General features: G+C 43.7%; 1 protein-coding gene across 5 annotated transcripts in view; it reads right to left on the bottom strand.

Annotated features, from left to right (window-relative positions):
- The window catches only part of WDR20 (WD repeat domain 20), a 72,270-nt gene extending 59,962 nt beyond the window's left edge, over window positions 1-12,308 (bottom strand). For all 5 annotated transcript variants that reach the window (XM_077819382.1, XM_077819383.1, XM_077819385.1 and 2 more), the window contains exon 1: window positions 12,041-12,308. In XM_077819382.1, the coding sequence (XP_077675508.1) occupies window positions 12,041-12,304 (264 nt within the window). In that variant the 5' untranslated portion in view covers window positions 12,305-12,308. The remainder of the gene's footprint in view (window positions 1-12,040) is intronic.
- Between the last annotated feature and the right edge of the window lie 8,093 nt (window positions 12,309-20,401).

Here is a 20,401-nt window from a genome sequence, read left to right as displayed (position 1 = left end):
AGGTTAAGTCCATTAATGGCTATTAGCCAGGATGGGTAAGGAATGGTGTCCCTACCCTCTTTGTCAGAGGATGGAGCTGGATGGTAGGAGAGAGATCACTTGATCATTACCTGTTAGGTTCACTCCCTCTGGGGCACTTGGCATTGGCCACTGTCGGCCGACAGGATACTGGGCTGGATGGACCTTTGGTCTGACCCAGTATGGCTGTTCTTATGTTCTTATCCCATGACCCTATAGCTAAGTTCCCTGTAAGCTGCACAGCCACGCTGCTGTCTATTAAGTGCTGTGCAGGCGCTCAGGGAACCCGCCCGGCCCTGCCACAGCCATGGGAGGAGCGCCCCTCTCCCAGCCCAGTCCTGCCGCAGCCAGGGGACAGGCACCTCTCCCCCAGCTCCAACCCAGCCACAGTCCGAACCTGCTGCAGCTGGGGGAGAAGTGTCCCTCCCCTGGCCCCAACTCAGCCCCGGACCTGCCACGGCTGTGGGAGGGGCACCCCTCCCCCGGACCAGACCTGCCACGGCCAGGGCGTCTCTCCCCTGGCCTGAACTAAGCCCTGGCCCAGACCTGCCGCAGCCGTGGGAGGAGCATCCTTCCCCCGGCCCAAACCAAGCCCTGGCCCAGATCTGCTGCAGCTGGGGGACAGGTGCTCTCCCCCACCCCCGGACCTGCCTCGAAGGGGAGAAGTGCCTCTCCCTCCCCCTAGCCCAGGTGCTGCTGCAGGGAGAGAAAGCTGGGGGGAGTCCTCTCTCCCCACCGTAGTCTCAGGGCCCACACTTCCAGCCAGAGCCCTCATCCTGGGTCCCACCCCAGAGTCTACACCCCAACCCTCTGTCCCAGCCCTGAGCCCCTCAACCCTGGCCCCACCCCAGAGCCCGCACCCCCCACTGATGCAGGGCTGTCCTGGGAACTGCAACGGCGAAAGGAACAAAACGTGGGGCCGCCGCTCCCAGGAGACAGTGTCCCGCGCTGGCAATTCCTCCAGCACAGCTGTACGGCCCCCAGCCCTGCCATGCCATGCAGCTGTCTGCGGCTCCTGTCTGGTTGCTTGTGTGCCGCTTGCACACACTAGCACAAGCAGGGACAGCTGCCGATGAGCATGGTGCCCACGCAGTGGGCAGTGTCGGGGGCAGTACAGCCATGCCAAAGGAGCCTGCACCGGCAGATCCTAGGAGCAGCGGCCCCATGTTCTGCTCCTTTTGCCGCTGTGGTTCCCAGGAGAGCCCTGCAGTTCCATGGATATCCACACCCACAGGTATAAATTTGTATCCATGCAGGGCCCTAGGGGTATGGTATTGCCACCCTTCCAGCTGTGCAGGCAGCAGCACAGAAGTGCTCTTGGTAAGCAGCTGCCACTCTTTGGCCACCCAGCTCTAAAGGCAGCAGCGCAGAAATAAGGGTAGCACAGTATGGTATTGCCACCCTTACCTCTGGGCTGTTGCTGCTGCGGGGGCGCTGCCTTCAAAGCTGGCTGCCCAGCCAACAGCTGCTGCTCTCTGGCCACCCAGCTCTGAAGGTAGCGCAGAAGTAAGGGTGGCAATACCGTGATCCCCCTAAAATAACCTTGAGGCCCCCCCACAACTCCCTTTTGGGTCAGGACCCACAATTTGAAAAATGCTGGTCTCCCCCATGAAATCTGTATAGTATAGGATAAAAGCACACAAAAGACTAGATTTCACAGAGGGAGACCAGATTTCATGGTCCTTGACGCATTTTTCATGCCCGTGAATTTGGTATGGCCCCATTTATGGTCCTAGAGCTGTGGGGCAGGGCAGATCTGAAGTTATGCAGTTCTCCCAGCCTCTGATGCATCTCACCTTTGGCCCTTGTCCCGCTGGACTAGTTTGGCACCACCGTATAGCAGTAAAACACTAAGAATAGTATTTATGTATATTCATACTACCATGAAGTTAATCAGAAAGATTCTATGTACAGCTAATGTTTTACAGAACTATCTTTAAAAAGATAACATTTGAACTTATTGGGAAAACTTCAGTCTACACTAATCTTACACAGAAATGCAGAAACAAAAAACCAATTTTCTAAAGAATAAAAACTTGACCTTCAACACAATTTAACACATTTAAAATTCCTTGTACTTTGGTTTGTCTCACCATGTTTTCTAGTACAAGACAATAACTGTTAACAGATTTACTGAGTAAGAGTATTTCTTTATATTGTTTGTTGCAGGCCAAAGTGTCCTTAAGGCATCATTACATGAATTTAAAAATCCACAAATGACTCATGAAATTTTTTTTAAGACATTCAGTATGTGGAGCCCTTATTAGCATCTTTTAGTGAAGAACTAGCAGTAATAGCAGAACATTGATATAAAAGGACATCTAACTTCTTTAAGTTTTACAAAGTGAAACATATCCCAAGAGACTCTCATAACTTGGTAGCTTAATGAAAGTGATTTTCTAATAGAAGTGGGTAAGAATTATGCTCTGTGTCTGGAGAATCTTCAGGGACATCGCCTCTTGCTTAATAAGGTAGGTCCATATTCTGCCACACACAGTAAATCCCATGCAATTTGTACACTGCAGTACATTTTAAGAAGTTGACACTCTTGTTCAGAATAGCATTTGGCATTATATTATATTTCTTCATTCACTAAGTGAACCCAAATTACTTAAAATCAGACATTAGTAAGCCAAGAACTGTGTGCTGTGGCCCTTACTGAACTCTTCAACACCATACAACCTCGAACATTAGGATTTACATTGTCAAGAGGACACACTGGTCAAGACGAAATGGTTAAGTCCAATTTGAAAAATGTCAGTCTAATTTCCACCTGGACAGTCAAAACCAAGTCTAGAAACTTGTACCTTTTAGGTTTGTAATTTAACTCCTTCTTGAACCGCTTTCTTCCATAATGAAAGAGCATTCTTTCCGATAACTCACACTATGTCAACTACATTTCAACTGCACAGTAAAGTCTGTTCTTCCACAACTTTTGTCCTACATTACAACTCAGTAACATCCCTAACCTTTCTGCTTTAAAACCATTTCTGCACAGGAGTTTCATGTCAATATCTGTTTTCACTATGCTGGCTATCACCCTAAACCATAACAAACAGTACAACTACAGTAATTGAGATATTTATGCAACATTTCAGATTTTAAAGTATTTCCAACATACACTTTCCAACCTTCAAACAGTTCTGAAGCTTGCCAATTGTTAATTTAAGCATTAACATTTAACATGAACCCACTGTTTCTTGAGTACAAGTACAACCATTTAAAAAAAATTGTACCGTAAATATGCTAAGTACCGTAGTCAGCCCAGAATTGTACCGTAAATATGCTAAATACGCTTAAATTGAGAACCAAAACGAAGGCTGGGCAGATCACCCATTTCTTTATACAGCTCAGGCCTTTGATCTTGGCCTTCTGTAACAGGTAATTGACAGTCACCCAATGAAATTAATAGGCAACAGGTTTAAAACAAACAAAAGGAAGTACTTAACACAACGCAGAGTCAACGTGTGGAACTTGTTGCCAGGAGATGTTGTGAAGGCCAAAAGTATAGCTGGGTTAAAAAAAGCATTAGATAAGTTCATGGAGAATAGGTCCATCTCTGGCTATTGGCCAACGTAGTCAGGGACACAACACTATGCTTTGAATGTTCCTCAGTCTCTTGACTGCCAGATGCTGGAACTAGACAACTAGACAACTACGGTACAAGTCAGCCCAGAAGACTGAGCACACCTAACCCACACAAAAGATAATCGGGGTCACCAGTTTCAGAATTTTGGGGGTGATTGGCTTGTGTGTTGTGACACATACGGCAATTTCCTGCAATGTCCTTGAAAGGCCTGTTATGGTGGGCCAGGATTATACGTAACCTCTCGAGGGAGATGTGAGATTTGGAAGTCCAAAACACTATACAGAAAATGTGCCAGACAAGTATGGACTTTCACGATAATAAGTGTTAAGTGGACTTTCCGGGTAATCACTATGGAGACATTAATGCAACTTACCCAACTCTGGTTATACAAAACCCCAGTCTTTTAAAGTTATTCCCTCAAGGAGAGAACGTAAGAACTGCCATACTGAGCAGAACAATAGTCCATCTAGCCCAGTAACCTGTCTTCCAACAGGGGCTGATGCCAACTGCTGTAGAGGGAATGAACAAAACAGGGCAATGATCAAGTGATAATTTTGTCTAGTTCCAGCATCTGGCAGTCAAGAGACTGAGGAACATTCAAAGCATAGTGTTGTGTCCCTGACTACGTTGGCCAATAGCCAGAGATGGACCTATTCTCCATGAACTTATCTAATGCTTTTTTTAACCCAGCTATACTTTTGGCCTTCACAACATCTCCTGGCAACAAGTTCCACACGTTGACTCTGCGTTGTGTTAAGTACTTCCTTTTGTTTGTTTTAAACCTGTTGCCTATTAATTTCATTGGGTGACTGTCAATTACCTGTTACAGAAGGCCAAGATCAAAGGCCTGAGCTGTATAAAGAAATGGGTGATCTGCCCAGCCTTCGTTTTGGTTCTCAATTTAAGGCAGATAAACTTGTAACCACAGGGAAAACCCAGTTGTGGGTTCTGAAGGTGCACTTCAGTCTCTCCTATGGCACATAATAGCCTAGTCTCCTGTAGGCTGTAATACTTTGGCCTCATTTCAGTTGTTGGGTTTAGTGTGCAGGTGCCAGATGGTGTTCGTGTCTTGTGATTTACAGGAAATCAGACTAGATGATCTAATGATCCCTTCTGGCTTTAAACTCAATGACTAAAGTCTAAAACCTACCAGAGCCCTAGGTCAAAATTGGGGGTTACCTCTAGTAAGCTTTCTAACATGCATGTAGGTTCTTTTATTGATTTAATATGTTTTCTTTAATGAATTTCCCTTAGGAATAAATGTGCTTACTTAGAAGAAGTTGCAGGGTAACAAGTAACTGTGGGCAGTACACTGGTCATAGTCTTTAGAGGGAAAGGAAAACAAAGACTGTTTAGGCAGTCTAACTTGCGGAGAAGCACAGTGTAAATCAGGGAGCCGTGCAGCCTTAAAAACTCACATCAGAAAGGAGTGAGATGCAGATCTCTAACCAGGAGAAGTCACAGCTGGGAGCTGGAAACCTTTAAGCATGGTCCACCAACAGCAAGCACCAAGAAGAGGAAAAACTGGTGCAGTTACCCTGAAACTGACATGTTTGTTCAGAATACCCAATAGCTCAGTGGTTAAGGCACTTGAGACATGGGATACCCATTTTCAAATCCTTGCTCTACCTGATCTGAAGCAGGGATTTATACTCAGGTCTCCCCCATGCCAGGAAACTGCCCTAACCACCAGGCTATTGGGTATTCTGCGATAGATCTTAATCTCTCCTGTTGAAACTGTTCCACTTAGTATAATTAAATATTTATTGTGCCAAAGAGAAAGACAGACATATTCTTGGTGGTTAAGACATTTACTGGGACATAGAAGACTCAAGTCAAATTTCTTCTCCAAATCAGGCAAAGCAAGAATTTGAAAAATCAGTCTTCCACATCGCAGGCATGTGTCCTGACTACTGGCTATAAGGAGGTGAGGGAAGGGGTTTCTTCATGAGAAAGAGCTAATCTTGCTTAGGTGCCGAACTCCAGAAGGGGGTTCACAGTTGTGAACCCCAATCCAAGAAAGGTGTCTCCCTCTGGTCTTGAGTTAGGCACTTAATTTCCTTTGGATGATAGGGCTTAGGCTATGCCACTCTCTTCAACATTTCCCACTAACTAGTTTAGGCATCTGTTCAGCTTGCCGGCTTTTGTGAATCTTTTTCTTAAGCACCTTACTCTCCCCATTATTATATAGGGACCCTAACTCAGAGCTGAGGATTCCACTGAGCAGCAGGGTAAGGTGTTGCAATGCCTAAGTCCCTTTGTGAGTCTAGCCTTTAAGGCCTAGCTAAATTCAGTTGTAACTTGGTAATATGTACAAAACCAGGAGAGTTAATCTATGATTAGATCATATATGGTGTTAATGTCATTCACCACTGACCTTGTAAACGTGAACTGAACAACACCTTTATCAAAGAATGACCTGTGGTCCACAAACAAGATGTACCTGATGGCAAGTCTCAGTTACCTGGTCTAAGCAAGATATAATTTTTCAACTATAGTCTTCCTATGCTCACCATAAAGGTACAAAGGAATGTGCCAATCCAACCAGAACCCACCCACTATTTAACCCTTTGCCACCCTACCACAGCGACCATTCAAAAGTCATAGCTACTGCAGCCGCTAAGTGCACAAGTATAGACCTCCAAGAGAAGGGTCATCTTTTGGACAGAAATTTATTCTGAAGATGGAAACATATAAGCCAGAGCACTCCTAAGTGAGCCTCAGATAGCACTCCCCACCCAAAGAGGGGATCACTCTCAAAACAACTCTGGACTTCACCTCCAACAAAGCTTTCACCTTAACAGGAGATTGCTATACATAACTAGCCTCATTGAGTCCAGAAGCTGAGGTGAAAACAAAAACCACAGGAACATACCAGCACTCCCAAGAATACTTAACTAGCCAAGTATTTCATTAAAATGGCTACACCTCGTTGCATCACAACCCTAGCTTCTCCTTACTAAAATACAGTTTCACCGTCCCATCCATTGGATCTAAATTTAAGACAAGGTTAGAATCTACTAACAGGTTGTTTTTTTGGGTTTTTTTTTGAGCTTTGGATTGCTGTAACGGGACAGAAAATACAGCATAAAAGCCTCCTTACGTCAAATAGCTGGCATATAATTCATCTGCTCTTCTCAAGTTTCCAGTATTTCATTCTTTCCTGCTACCTTCCTCAAGTTCACTTCTAAACATATTCTGATAGAGAAAGTTTGGAAGAACCTACTTGTTTGCTATGAAAAGCCTCTAAGGCAGTTTGAAGGATTTTTTTCCCAGACAAAGTCTCTCTCTCAGCATTCCAAGCTTTGCCCACCTCTGGTCTAAGATGATGTAAAACTACAGCCAGCAGGACCCTCCTGTCTGGTCCCTGAGCTCCTGGCCCAGGAGGCTTGCCCCCGGCCCCTCCCCTGCTGTTCCCCCGCCCCCTCAGTCTCAGCGTGCTGCGCCACACTCTGGGCAGCCAGGCAGCGCAGTTGCAGAGCAGTGGCCTGACCCGGTGCTCTCGGCTGCATGGCCACCAGTGCTCCAGGAAGCACGGTAAGGGAGCGTTGGATCAAGGGCAGGGGAGTTGGGGGAGGGGGGGGTCAGAGGGCAGGGAACAGGAAGGTTGGATGGGGCAGGGGTCCCGGGGGGGCAGTCAGGGGTTCCAGGGGGGTTGGATGGGACAGTGGGGGACAGTCAGGGGTTCCGGGGGGGGGAAGAAGGGGTTCCAGGGGTGGTCAGGGGACAGGGCGAAGGGGTGGTTGGATGGGGCAGAGGTCCCGGGGCAAGTCAGGAAGGAGACAGGGGTTTGGATGGGGTGGCGGGGGGCAGTCAGGAGTGAGGGTCTGGGGGTGGTCAAGGGACAGGGAGTGGTGGATGGGGCACCCATCAGGGGACAGGAAACGGGGGAGGGGTGGGGGGGGGTTGGATGGGGCAGGAGTCCCAGGGGAGCCATCAGGGGGCAAGTTTGCCCATCCCTGTCTTAGACACTGGATCCAACTCCAGATTTTACCTTCAAGAAACCAGGTTAAGAAAGCATCACAGTGTCACATGGAACACCAATCCTTACATAGGATTCATCTCTAAAGCAACACAAACAATTCAGTGGCCTGGGTAAAGAGACTTACAACTAAAGATTAATTCACAAAACAGAAATGGCAGACAAAGCTGATTTGGGATGTGGAAGCAGCCAGATAAAGAAAAATAACCTAAAGGAATACTCTTTAGGGATGTGATTTGGACTCACATTCAGATTGGGATTTCAAACCATTTTAACCATTTCCAAGTTCTTCCCTGGCTGAATTAAGTATAGTATATACCAAAAGTTCAAAACCTGCAGAAGTTCCCAGACAGTTGTCACAGTTTCACAGTAATTGCACCTGTATGCCCCCTCCTTGGTGACTCATTTAAAGTTTTTAGCTCCCAGCCATCACATCTCTTGGGTGGAGACCCGCATTTCTCCCTCATGACCAGAATTTTAAGGCTGCAGAGCTCCGTACCTTACACTGTGATATCCCCAGCAAGCCAGTCACCTAATGGCCAGCACCTGTGCTTTGCTTTCTCTCCGAAGGCTATAAATAGTGTATTTCCATCAGTTACAAGTTACCACACAGCTCTTTCTAAGCAAGCACCTTTATTCTTAAGGCAAAAGCATTACAGAAAAAACATTAAAATCAATAAGAGTGCCTATATGCACACTAAAAGCTTACCAGAAGTCATCCATCAGTCTTACGGGGCTCTGATAGGCCGAAGTCTTTTGCAAGAGTTTAGGCTCTAGGACAGAAGGTCCTGTCTATTGGATCAGAAAGGCGGCCTTAAGTCAGTTTAAATGTAGCCTTTTAAAGCCAAATTTTCTTTGTTTTCTTTGTTTCGTGTGTGGAAACTCACCTTGAACCAGTATATATGTACCTCTTTGGAGGTGTTTAAGGTGAATAACGCATATTGTAATCACTGTTTTAGTTCCTGAAGGAGTTGTGGAACCCTCTCCCACGGAGCAGAGCACAGTCACACATATGCTTGGCCCACAATAATATATAAACTTATTACAATATGTTCCCCTAAAGATACTGTGTGACACTGCAATATCTGTTTACTTTGCTAGCTCTTTCATGGTTAAATAAAGCATGGCACATACCAAATAAAAGGAATAAGACCCTGCTTTTTCTGAAGATAATGGCATTTCCTTCTCTGACTTCTGCAGGAACAGAACCTAATGGAACAAGGCTTTTTAAAGACTGCTTAAAAGGCAGGAAGAGGTAATAAAATTAGCAATTTCTTTTTAACCTAAGTTATACTGCAGCTTTAAAATACAAACCTGCATTTGCTGTAGTTAACATTTTAAAGTACCTGAAATATAATCACTGGTCTAATCTAGCTAAATTGATCAGGAGAAATAAATTTTAAGTCAGGCTTACATAATACAAGCCAAACTACACATAAACAAAACCAAGCCTCGCTTCCAAGTGTAAATTCAGAGTAACACTGTTCACAAACAGAAATTATACTGTAGTTCAACCTGCTAAAATTGAGTTAAAGGCGTTTTCCTGGCATAGACGCAGGCTAAGTACCCAAGTTTAATCAGTCTTAGCTAGCTAGTCTTGGCTAAACGTTCTCTAGTCTAGAGACAACTTTAGAAGCATGCTGTATGTGAAGTTTACAGCAGTTTATATTTATTCATTTTAAGACAGTGTTTTACACTTCTAGTTTAATCTACCATTGAGCTCTCCTTCTTTCACCTACCTTATACACCATAGCAAGAAGCAGTAGCAAGTTTTATAACCAACGGCATTTCTCTTTATGAAAATTATGTTAATCATTCTGACAGCTGTAACTGTCAGCTGACAATCTTTCCTATTCTAATGCCAATTTTCTACACAGACAAAGAGAACCAAAGCCATAGGCCCCAATCTGCAGAATCACAGCCCATAATGATTTCAAGCTCATCGATGTTTCTAGATACATTCATAATGAATACAATATTCCAAATGTATGGCAGATCAACTTCCCTAGTCTCTCTCATCTATAATCTTTTCTTTAATTTGGATACATTTAATATATTTCAGCTGTTACTTTAAGGCTTTTTAAACTGAAGTTAGTAATTATGGTATTAAAAGTATCTGTTCTGAAGGTCATTGATAAGATTGGATTGCTTTGCTTTGACCAACTCAAACACAAATTCTATTCTAAACTTCTAGTATATTTTACTGTATTACTTGAAGTAAGAATAATATATTTATAATGTTTATAGTATGTCTCAAAACCCAAAACAGACATCCAGCAGGTAGGTACAGTAGGATTTTCAATTGCTGCTACACCCACAAATACAAAGTTATGTTTTATCAAAGATACTGGAAAAGCTATTAGAAGAATGCAAATAAGACTTACAAGTTGTAAGCTGGCACTTAAAAACTCCTCAGTTCCCTATTTTCATGGCATATTTTCAGTCTCTAGATTTCTCTTTACTTTAAGTGTGATAACAAATGACTAAAAAAGATTGGTAAGAGTCACATGTCCTGTAACTGGGCTGCATTAAGAGCTGCTCTAAATAAAACAGTTGCAGAAGTTTGCAATTATTCAGTACTGAAAACTAACTCAAAGATGATAGACTCCTAACAGTTACAAGGGTTGGAAGATGGACAGATTTTAACCATATGAAGTATCATCCACACTGACTCATATGTAGAAAAGGCCACTATGGATTATAAAATGGACATATTCAAAATATTTTTTAACATGAATAGGCAGAAAACTGTTCAATAACATCAACTACTCTAGAGTGCCTAAATACCAAATCAATATTTAAATTTAATTCACAATTACTTAAAACATCCCCAAATTATCAAGACTCATCACATGATTAAGTTAAATTATGCAAATGTCAATTCAAATGTGTGTATGAAACAAGTGCATACAATCAGACAACACATATTGGGTCTGTTCAGTTGCAAGTCATTACCAACTAATCCTTACTAGGCTTAACTCTCCTCAGCAATTAGCTAGTGCTTACATTTTACATGAATTATCAAGCAAGAGAAAGAGTGGTTTGGGCATTCATTCACCTGGAACTGTGTAAACCCAGGTCCAATTCCTTACTATGCTACTAACTTCCCAAGTGACCTTGGGCAGGTCACTAAGTCTCTTCTGTGTCTCAGATCCCATTTGTAAAGTGGGAATAACAACTCTTCCCTCCATCTCAACACTGTCAGAGGATATATACATTAAATATTGTAAGGTGCTCACACAATGTAGTAATTGGAAGGGGGTTCATACATACCCAAGCTAAACAGATAATATCTCAATAAAACTTCGAGATTGGTTATGCCTATGTTTACATATATTAAAAGTGACACCTGTTCACTTGGTGATGCAAATTATCAGAATGCCTCACTAAACACGAGGAAGTAAGGCACCATGGAGTACCAAAAAGTCAAAACAGCAATTACATATGCAGTACTTATGTAGCTACGATTTGCCCATTAATATAGCATACTAGCCATTTAATGCACAAGCTATTAGACTTTCACCACCAAATATCATTCACAGATTGGGAGACTTATTTTGCATCAGTACTTCTCTCATGATGAAAGCTTTTGCTGTGTGTTATAATCATAAATTTAAAGTTTCAGCCTTTAGAGGACTCAGCTCACTGTACTGGACACCTCTGGAGACAGACCTGGGGTTAGTTCACATTTTATAAGATTAGACCTCTAATTTTTCACTCTTAGTGTGAAAGATTTCCTCCTAACCCAAATAAGAGTAAAACCCCACCCTGTCTGAGATTTGGCAACCCCATGCTAACACCAAACACTCCTCAGAGAGAGTCCCATAATCTTCAGCCTGTAGCAGTAGGTGAGACAGGCCCAGAGTTACTATGCCATTACCAAACCTGCCCAAACGAGCCAAAGAAAAGGCTGCACAGGAACATACTTTAGCTGCTGGTGATGACTCTCTGGGTTCTTTAACTTAACTAGCTTTTAAATGTAGCTTTATAAATGTATGAATGGATGATAGGACATAGTTGCCCACCACAGCAGGGGACTGGACTCTACAACCCAAGAAGTCACTTCCAGTCCTGTGTCCTTTAGGTAGCCCCCAACACTAGTTCTCCTCCCTCTCAGAGCTCTCCCCCTTACACCTCTACCTCAGGCTTAGAGTCCCCCTCCCCACGGTCCGGCACCATCCAAGCCCCCTGGCTCGGTGAGCAGGTACAGCTCCCGGCCATAGAGTGCCTCCACCCTTCGCCCCGAGCCTAGGGGGATCTCGCCCCCCTCGAAGAGTGCTGAGCTCACACTGAGGCAAAGCCCACTCCCCCGGCCTGGCCTCCGGCTCCCCGGCCTTCGCAGCTCGGGCTCCCGGCCCACACTGAAGCCAAGCAGGTCCCTGCTGGCACGCCCCTCGTGCTCCGAGCAGGTCGGGCCCCTGGCCTCTCCCGCCCCCCTGCTGCCCCAGTACCTTGCGGACCCCCTTGTAGATGTAGAAGTAGAGCTCCCGGCCCACATTGAAGCAGAGCCGGTCGCCGTTGCCGCTCTGGTCGTTGACGTTGACGAATGAGACGCGGACTGGGTTGGAGCCCTGCGAGTTGAAGGGCACCCGGTTGGGCCGGCTGTACTCCGAGTGGCTCAGCAGCTTGTACAGCCCCTCCCGGGTGGTGAACTGGGTCTTAATCTCGTTCATCTCCTTCCCTCCTCCCTCCGCCGCCATCTTGGAAAGGAGCATTCATCCTGCCCCAGTGCCCGGATGTGCCCCCACTGCGCAGCCGCCACCGCTCGCTCTCACTACTCGAGAGCGGCACGCAAAGGCCGTAAGGGGGAGGAGCGGGCTCGCCTGTTTACTGCGCCTTTGCGCATGTGCCAGCTTGCCTGGAAATCTGGGCGGCTCCGAGTGAGGGAGAGGGAGGAGCCTTCTCTTGGGAGAAGCAAAGCCCGGGGTGGCCCTCTGGCGAGCGAGCACGTGGCGGTGCCGCTCCGGGGGTAGAGCGGAGCTCGCGCACCTAGGGCTTTTGCAAAGGGGTGGGTCGCCAGCGCAGCAGCCGGGTGTTAGACCTCTGGGGAGGAAGGCCAGCAGCACAGCGTTTTAAGGCTAGTGGGTGCTGCGGGGAGACAGGGGGCTCAAAGCCCACGGGGTGGGGGTAGGGAGTGTTTAATGCCATGAGCTTGGGACTCTCCAGGGTAGGGTGACCAGACGTCCCGATAAAATTCCGGCCTCTTTCTTTTTTCTTCCCCCATGTGTCCCGATATTTTCCCGGTTAAATCTGGTCACCCTACTCCAGGGCGGGGGGAAGGGCGATTTAATTGTTCGGGGCAGGGTCTTTAACAGCATCCTGCGGCACTATGAGCTGCCATTATCGCACCCCTAGGTAACGTGTTATGACCATGCACAATTTTTGTTCCCACCTTAAAAAATTGTCAGCTGTGAGAGTCAGGAGGACTCTTGGGACCCTTGTCTGTGACCATGGACAATTACTTCATCTCCCTGGGCCTAAATTCACCTGCTGACTAGTTGTTTTCACCTACCTCACAGGGATGATGTTAGGCATAATTATTTATCAAAGAAATATACACCTTATCAAATAAAAAGCAAAGGGCCCGATTCTCATTTGCCCTACAGTCCTCTGTTGCCACTCCAGCAGCATATATAAAGGTGCCTTAAACTGGGTAGGAATGGCCCTTGGGGAAGTTCACAGCCAGCACAGGACTGATGGAATGGTTCTGTGCCACCTTCTCTCCCAGTCCTGGTTCATCTTTACACATCCTGGATTCTGGAGACACCTGGGTCTAGTTCCTGGCATAAATTAGAGCAGTTTTAATATTGTTTTAATATTCACTTCTGCAACAGCACTAAATAGCTGGGCCACGGTATGCTCCAGTCATGCCTCCTCCCACCACTAACACTTTCTTGATCCTGAGTACACACCTGTCAGGGTTCCCTCCCCATTCTGAACTCTAGGGTACAGATGTGGGGACCCGCATGAAAGTGGGGACCTGCTTATTTTTACTAGCTTAGGTTAAAAACTTTCCCAAGGCACAAATTTCGCTTTGTCCTTGAACAGTTTGCTGCCACCACCAAGTGATTTGACAAAGAACAGGGAAAGGACCACTTGGAGTTCCTATTTCCCCAAAATATCCCCCCAAGCCCTTACACCCCCTTTCCTGGGGAGACTTGAGAATAAACAAGATGAGCACAAACCAGCCTCGGATTTTTAAGACCCAAAAAACCCAATCAGAGTCTTAAAAAACAGAACTTTATTAGAAGAACAAAAAAAGATAAGAGAACAACTCTGTAAGATCAGAATGGAAGATAATCTTACAGGCAGTCAGATTCAAAACATAGAGAATTCCTCTAGACAAAACCTCAAGTTACAAAAAGACACAAAAACAGGAATACACATTTCCTCCAGCACAGTGAATTTCACAAGCCAAAACAAAGAAAACCTAATGCATTTTCTAGCTAGATTACTTACTAACTTTACAGGAGTTGGAGATCTTGCATCCTTGATCTGTTCCCGGCAAAGGTATCACACAGACAGAAAAAAGCCTTTTCCCCCCACTCCAGATTTGAAAGTGTCTTGTCCCCTCATTGGTCATTTTGGGTCAGGTGCCAGCCAAGTTACCTGAGCTTCTTAACCCTTTGCAGATAAAAGGACTTTGCCTCTGGTCAGGAGGGATTTTATAGCACTGTATACAGAAAGGTGGTTACCCTTCCCTTTATATTTATGACAACACCTATGCCATTGTCTGCAAAGAAGGGCAGTGTAGGGCTGTTCCACTAGCCCTACACCACTGGGGTAAACCCTCTTATGCTGAGGGATTCTCAAGGGTCTGGTTCTACCAGCTTCATGGCTCCTCTCTGCTGCCAAAGCCCAGATTCAGGGCCTGGGATCACAAAGGTGCAGGAATGCTTAATGCAGAAACAAAGCAACTGAGAATCAAGGCCAAAAATTCCAAATAGAAAAAACACCAGTTTAAATACACGGTGAACCCAAACTGATACGTCAAATGCTTTGAGATCCTCAAATGAAAGGCACTGTAGAAGGTTATAGGATTATTATTTAAGTTCCATGATAAACTCCAACACTTATAACAAACAATGAGATTATTTTTGTGAATTACAGGATATCTTTATGAAAACACTCCCAATGGGTTATAAAATTTTGTAGCGTCTTAAAAATGGAAAGTGGATTGGTTGATAATGTATTGCTAAGGCAGCATCCTTTTTCACAGTTCTGCTGCACTAGTGCTCCCACTGCTACCACAGCATCTGAATTACTCCTCTCATCACCCTTTTTCGATAATAGTATTGTGCTGATCTTGCCCCTACATGTTAGCTCTGCTTGGAGGGTAGATTTAAAAATAACACTGTTGTGAAGGTATCAGTAATTAATATAACATCTTCTTATATGGTACATAGGGAAAGCAATCTAACATTTCACGCAATTTGTTTGGTAATAAAACTATTCTTTTAAACTTTCAAAGATTTGTTTAGTTGTCTTTTATTGGTAGGTTACAGAAGTAACAAGCTACAACTGAAACCTGCCAAAACAAAACAAAAAAATCTTAAAAGAAGTGTTTCTCTAGGAACCCATTTTACAAAATTATCTTAATTGGACTCAGATTCCCCAACTCTCTACATAAAATGTTGGTGCTGGTGTGACGATGCTGCCCAGGGAAGCCAGCTGTGGTCACTCAATTAGGGTGAACTGCAAACAGAACAGGACAAACAAACCCCAAAAGCTGATGGATATTCCAATATTTAGATTTACCAAGCCAGCACAAAACAGCTTCTATAGCACCTCACTGGTTACTCAGAAGTCCAAATAATGCAGTTCCCTTAAAGTACCCAGCCTCAGGCCTCCATCCATACAGTTATGTCACAAAAACAATCTACATTTGTAAATTGCACTTTCACAACAAAGAGATTGCGGTACAGTACTTGTATGAAGTGAATTGAAAAATACTATTTCTTTTGTTTATCATTTTTACGGTGCAAATATTTGTAATAAAAATAATATACACTGATTTCAATTACAACACAGAATACAATATATATGAAAATATAAAAAAAATTCAAAATATTTAATAAGTTTCAAGTGATATTCTAAAGTTTTACATTGTTTTATTTCTGAATGCAGGTTTTTTGTACATAATTCTACATTTGTAAGTTTAACTTTCATGATAAAGAGATTGCACTACAGTACTTGTATTAGGTGAATTGAAAAATACTATTTCTTTTGTTTTTTAAAGTGAAACATATTTGTAATAAAAATAAATATAAAATGAGCACTGTACACTTTGTATTCTGTTGTAATAGAAATCAATATATTTGAAAATGTAGAAAATATCCAAAAATATATTTTAACATGGTATTCAATTCTTGTTTAACAGTGCAATTAATCATGATTAATTTTTTTTAATTGCGTGATTAATCATGATTAATTTTTTTGATCGCTTGACAGCCCTAATTTTAGACAAACAGCTATAGCCATTAAAAATCAAAACATGGGCCACATGTACAGTAGGTTTCAAACATTCCCAACTGTTAACACCTTTTCAGCTCCACCAGTGGTAGCAATTGTGGTAGCCCTTAACAAAGATGCTGCAAAATGTAGTTAGTGATACTCAGACTGAGGCTCACAAGCCACAAGTGGCTTTTCAATGTCTCCCTGTCAATACCCGGCCTGGGTAAGCTGTCCAATCCAGCGGACGAAATTTGGTGATGAATCCTGGTCATGTGCCATCTGAGGAATGTTGTGCATATGCTAAGAAGAATGTGTCTCCAGCGGCTCTTTGCAGTTCATGATATTAAAATACTGAGGAGAGCCCACCTCCAGCCTCATGTTGGGCCCCAGGCTCCAGCTTGGTGCAGCTCCCTCTGCAGCTTAAGGGGCCCCGCGGATCAACAGAGGGGTTTCTTTCCTCAGGATGGGGTGGGGCAGAGCCCAACTGGTGTGGAGGACAGATGGAGCTCCATGCTGTGAGTCCCAGCACATGGTGCTCTTAGGGACAAATTCCTAATGCGGGGATCGGCAGGGCTGCTGGCTCTTTGGGGTGGTAAACCCCAGTGGGATCTTTCAGGGAAGCCAGTTCATGGAGGAGCACACTGCTATATTTGCCACTCTGTCATCCTAAAAGCGGAACTGACCAGGACAAGGGAGTCAGGAAGCTGCAGGTGATTTGCAAAGCAGATTCAGTATTATGGACTAAAACTAGTTAAGAGAGAGGCTAGAATAGGAAGAAACAGGATTACCTATGCACTGTATGAAGAAGGAAAACCATACACACTTGAACAACCATATAAAGATAAATGAGTTTTTAAAACTGTCAATTAGATCTTAATTTCAAGAGAGAAAAAACATCATAACAAGAGATAAGAAAAGACTTGCTTCTCAGTTTGCCAGTTTTTATTTATGATTTAGTTGGGGATTGGTCCTGCTTTGAGCAGGGGGTTGGACTAGATGACCTCCTGAGGTCCCTTCCAACCCTGATATTCTATGATTTAAATATAATGTTTCACAGAGCAAAAATTTAAAAAAACAACAACCGAGACTAAAGAGGCTTAACATAGTTTAAAGAATTGCTCAGATGGCTGCTGACACACAGGGGAGGACAGAAATATGAACATTAGCATCAGCGGAGCTGTGGGAAGTTAAGCAGACTTGGGTGGACAGAATAAAAAAATGTTGCATGGGAATTTTGTTGTATAGTTATGAATTTAACTAATATAAAACTATCCAAACAAGAACTTGCTGTAATGGTTTGCCAGACAAAGATTTTTTTAACAGGGTGAAATACATCATTAAAATTGTGAAGAAACTGATGCTGTATGGTTTTGTGCAGTAGAATTAGTTTTATACCTCAGAGTTTCTTTATTTACTGTTTTAGCTCCATCTAGTGAATTCTTACTGCACTGCAAACTAGGAAGGCTTCATACTGAATTACTTTGTTCAGTTTCTTTACTTTTAAGAGGCAGTTGCACACCTTTAGAGACACCGACCCAGATTCTTCTCTGTGCCCACAATAGCAACAGGGCAAGTACTGAAAGGAGATGTTTTCTATCTATCTATCGTGCCTCCCATTACCATAGTAGTTGACAGGTTTCAGAGTAGCAGCCGTGTTAGTCTGTATTCTCAAAAAGAAAAGGAGGACTTGTGACACCTTAGAGACTAACAAATTTGTTTGCGCATAAGCTTTCGTGAGCTACAGCTCACTTCATCGGATGCATTCCAATTATGAGTATCTCATAATCTCTAATGTATTTACCTTGCAAAGTATGGAGTTCTAATATCCACAGAGAGAATAAGTAACTTGCCCATAGGAAACCCATGGCAGATGAGGATATTGAAGCCAGCCCTCCACAGTTGCAGGTACCTTAACTATTAGATGATCCTTCCATCATTGGTGGTTTATGCCTCCCCTATTCACGGGCTGTCACAGAACAGTGTGGGCCCTGGTACAGGCTAGGGCAGCCCTGAAGCTATCCTAACTTGCACCCCCATGTCCAATGGGCTTTTGCAGAGGCACAATACACTCCAGACACTACCTCTCCCACTACCAACAGACATCCATCTGCCCCCACCTATCCCAAAACATTGCTTGTGCTGGGAGGACCATCTGCAATGGGGCAGAGTCAGTATATCTGGCTCTGCAGCTCCCACAGAAAGGAGTTTTCCCTGTTTAGGAGCTTTGTGTCCGTATGGACCTAGCTGGTACAAAGTGGGTACCGTGCACTAGTGAATTCCCTCCATGGGGACTGATTTTCCACTGCTTTGCAATTTACATAGTCATCTACACCATTTCAAAGCGGGTGAAAACCCTTACCATTCTGATTTGGTACCAATTTACATCCATTTTGCACTCATATTGTACAAGTGTAAAAGACTACACAAGGTCCTAGGCAGTGGAATCAGACCCATAGCTCCTGGATAAGGAGTGGATAGTTACATTTTTCTGAGCAGCTCTGGTAAGGTTACCTTTTCCTGTCAGTCTCAGGGCTTGTCTGCATTTAAAACACTGCAGATGTACTGCTGTAGTGCTTCAGTGAGGATACTATCTATGCCAATGGGAAGGATTGTCCCATTGGCATAGGTACTCCACTTTCCCGAGAGGCAGTAGCTAGCTGGTAGAATTACATCAGGGATAAGGTCAGTCAACTGAGTCGCCCAGGGGTGTGGATTTTTCATATCCCTGAGCGAAATAGTTATTCCAACCTAATTTCCTAATGTAGACCAGGCCTTAACCACATATCCTTTCAATATATTAGCCTGGTGCATTGTGAATGGCTGCCTGTGAGTGGAAGCCTGACACTGGTTATGACCAGAGAAGTTTGATTGTCCCCACCCACCTTCTCCTGCTCCATATATAAAGGAGATACTGAGGAACAGTGCTGTGTTTAGGCTGAGTTGTTAAGAAACCAACTGTCCTGCTTCTACTAGACAGAATTGCCAGCTTAGCAGGTGGCTATGCTGATCAAGAGATAAGTGACTGAATTAGTTTGGGCAGGGTGGGGGAGTAGGAGGTGGTGTGTTCTCTGCAGTTGTTTTGTCAATTGTTGTCTGTCTTTTAAGAGTGAAAACACCTAGGAGGTGTATGTCCTGGCTTGGAGACTGGGGTGTGGTTGGGACACACAATTTCTTTAGCAAAGTTCACTGCTTCCTCTTGAAATGGCTATTTCATAGCATCACAAATCTCTCCTGGGACACTTTCCTACTACTTAGCCTAGACTCTTGCTTCTTCAGTTTCTTGTTACCTGCTCTCCCCAACAGCCCCCCACCTCCACAAAAAAAAAAAGTATATCCTCCTTGAACATCTCTAAACACTTTGTCTTTGGAAGGTACATAACTATGAAGTTATTTCACAAAAGATAAAAACATTTCATCTTGTTTAAATAGTTTGTATGCTGCAGGGATTTTAGTTAGGGAGTATAGTAGGGACCTAATTTTCTTTTGGTGATCATGTGATCTAAATGATGGCTTAATCCATTATTTTCAAAATATACCCTCTCTCTACAGTCATTTGATGAACTGAGATAATCTAACTGACACAAGGAAATAAGTACAAAAGTACTATATTTTTAGAGATGGGTACATAGGAAACATCATTTTTCCTAAATGTGAACTGGGGACATAGAGTTCATGTGGATAAACTTAAACATGTAACTGGAAGATGTTTAAACATTAATTGGCATAATCTTATTTCTGATCAAGATGTAAAAACCTGACTCTTTTAAACTAGTACCTTACCAAATCCACTCTAACTGGTGCTGACAGTAAAACTCTCAAATTTAATTCTAGGGGAACCTCTGGGCCGTGGTACAAAAGGTTATCTTTCATCTTAAGGAAGACCAGACAGAGTAATTGGAGGAAAGATGAATCAAGGAAACTGTGAAGAAGCACTCTCAGTTCATTGGCTATCCAATTACACTTTGTAAGTGTTCATCTTGGAATGTTGATAGTAATTAGACTAATTTTTAAATTGCTTTAAAATGACAGGTTTCAGAGTAACAGCCGTGTTAGTCTGTATTCGCAAAAAGAAAAGGAGTACTTGTGGCACCTTAGAGACTAACCAATTTATTTGAGCATGAGCTTTCGTGAGCTACAGCTCACTTCATCAGATGCATACCGTGGAAACTGCAGCAGACTTTATATATACACAGAGAATATGAAACAATACCTCCTCCCACCCCACTGTCCTGCTGGTAATAGCTTATCTAAAGTAATCTTCAGGTTAGGCCATTTCCAGCACAAATCCAGGTTTTCTCACCCTCCACCCCCCCACACAAATTCACTCTCCTGCTGGTGATAGCCCATCATGCACATTG

Source organism: Eretmochelys imbricata, chromosome 6 (genome assembly GCF_965152235.1).
Source record: "Eretmochelys imbricata isolate rEreImb1 chromosome 6, rEreImb1.hap1, whole genome shotgun sequence".
Taxonomy (NCBI): domain Eukaryota; kingdom Metazoa; phylum Chordata; order Testudines; family Cheloniidae; genus Eretmochelys; species Eretmochelys imbricata.
The sequence above is the reverse complement of the archived record's forward strand: the minus strand, read 5'-3'. Positions and strand labels throughout refer to the sequence as shown.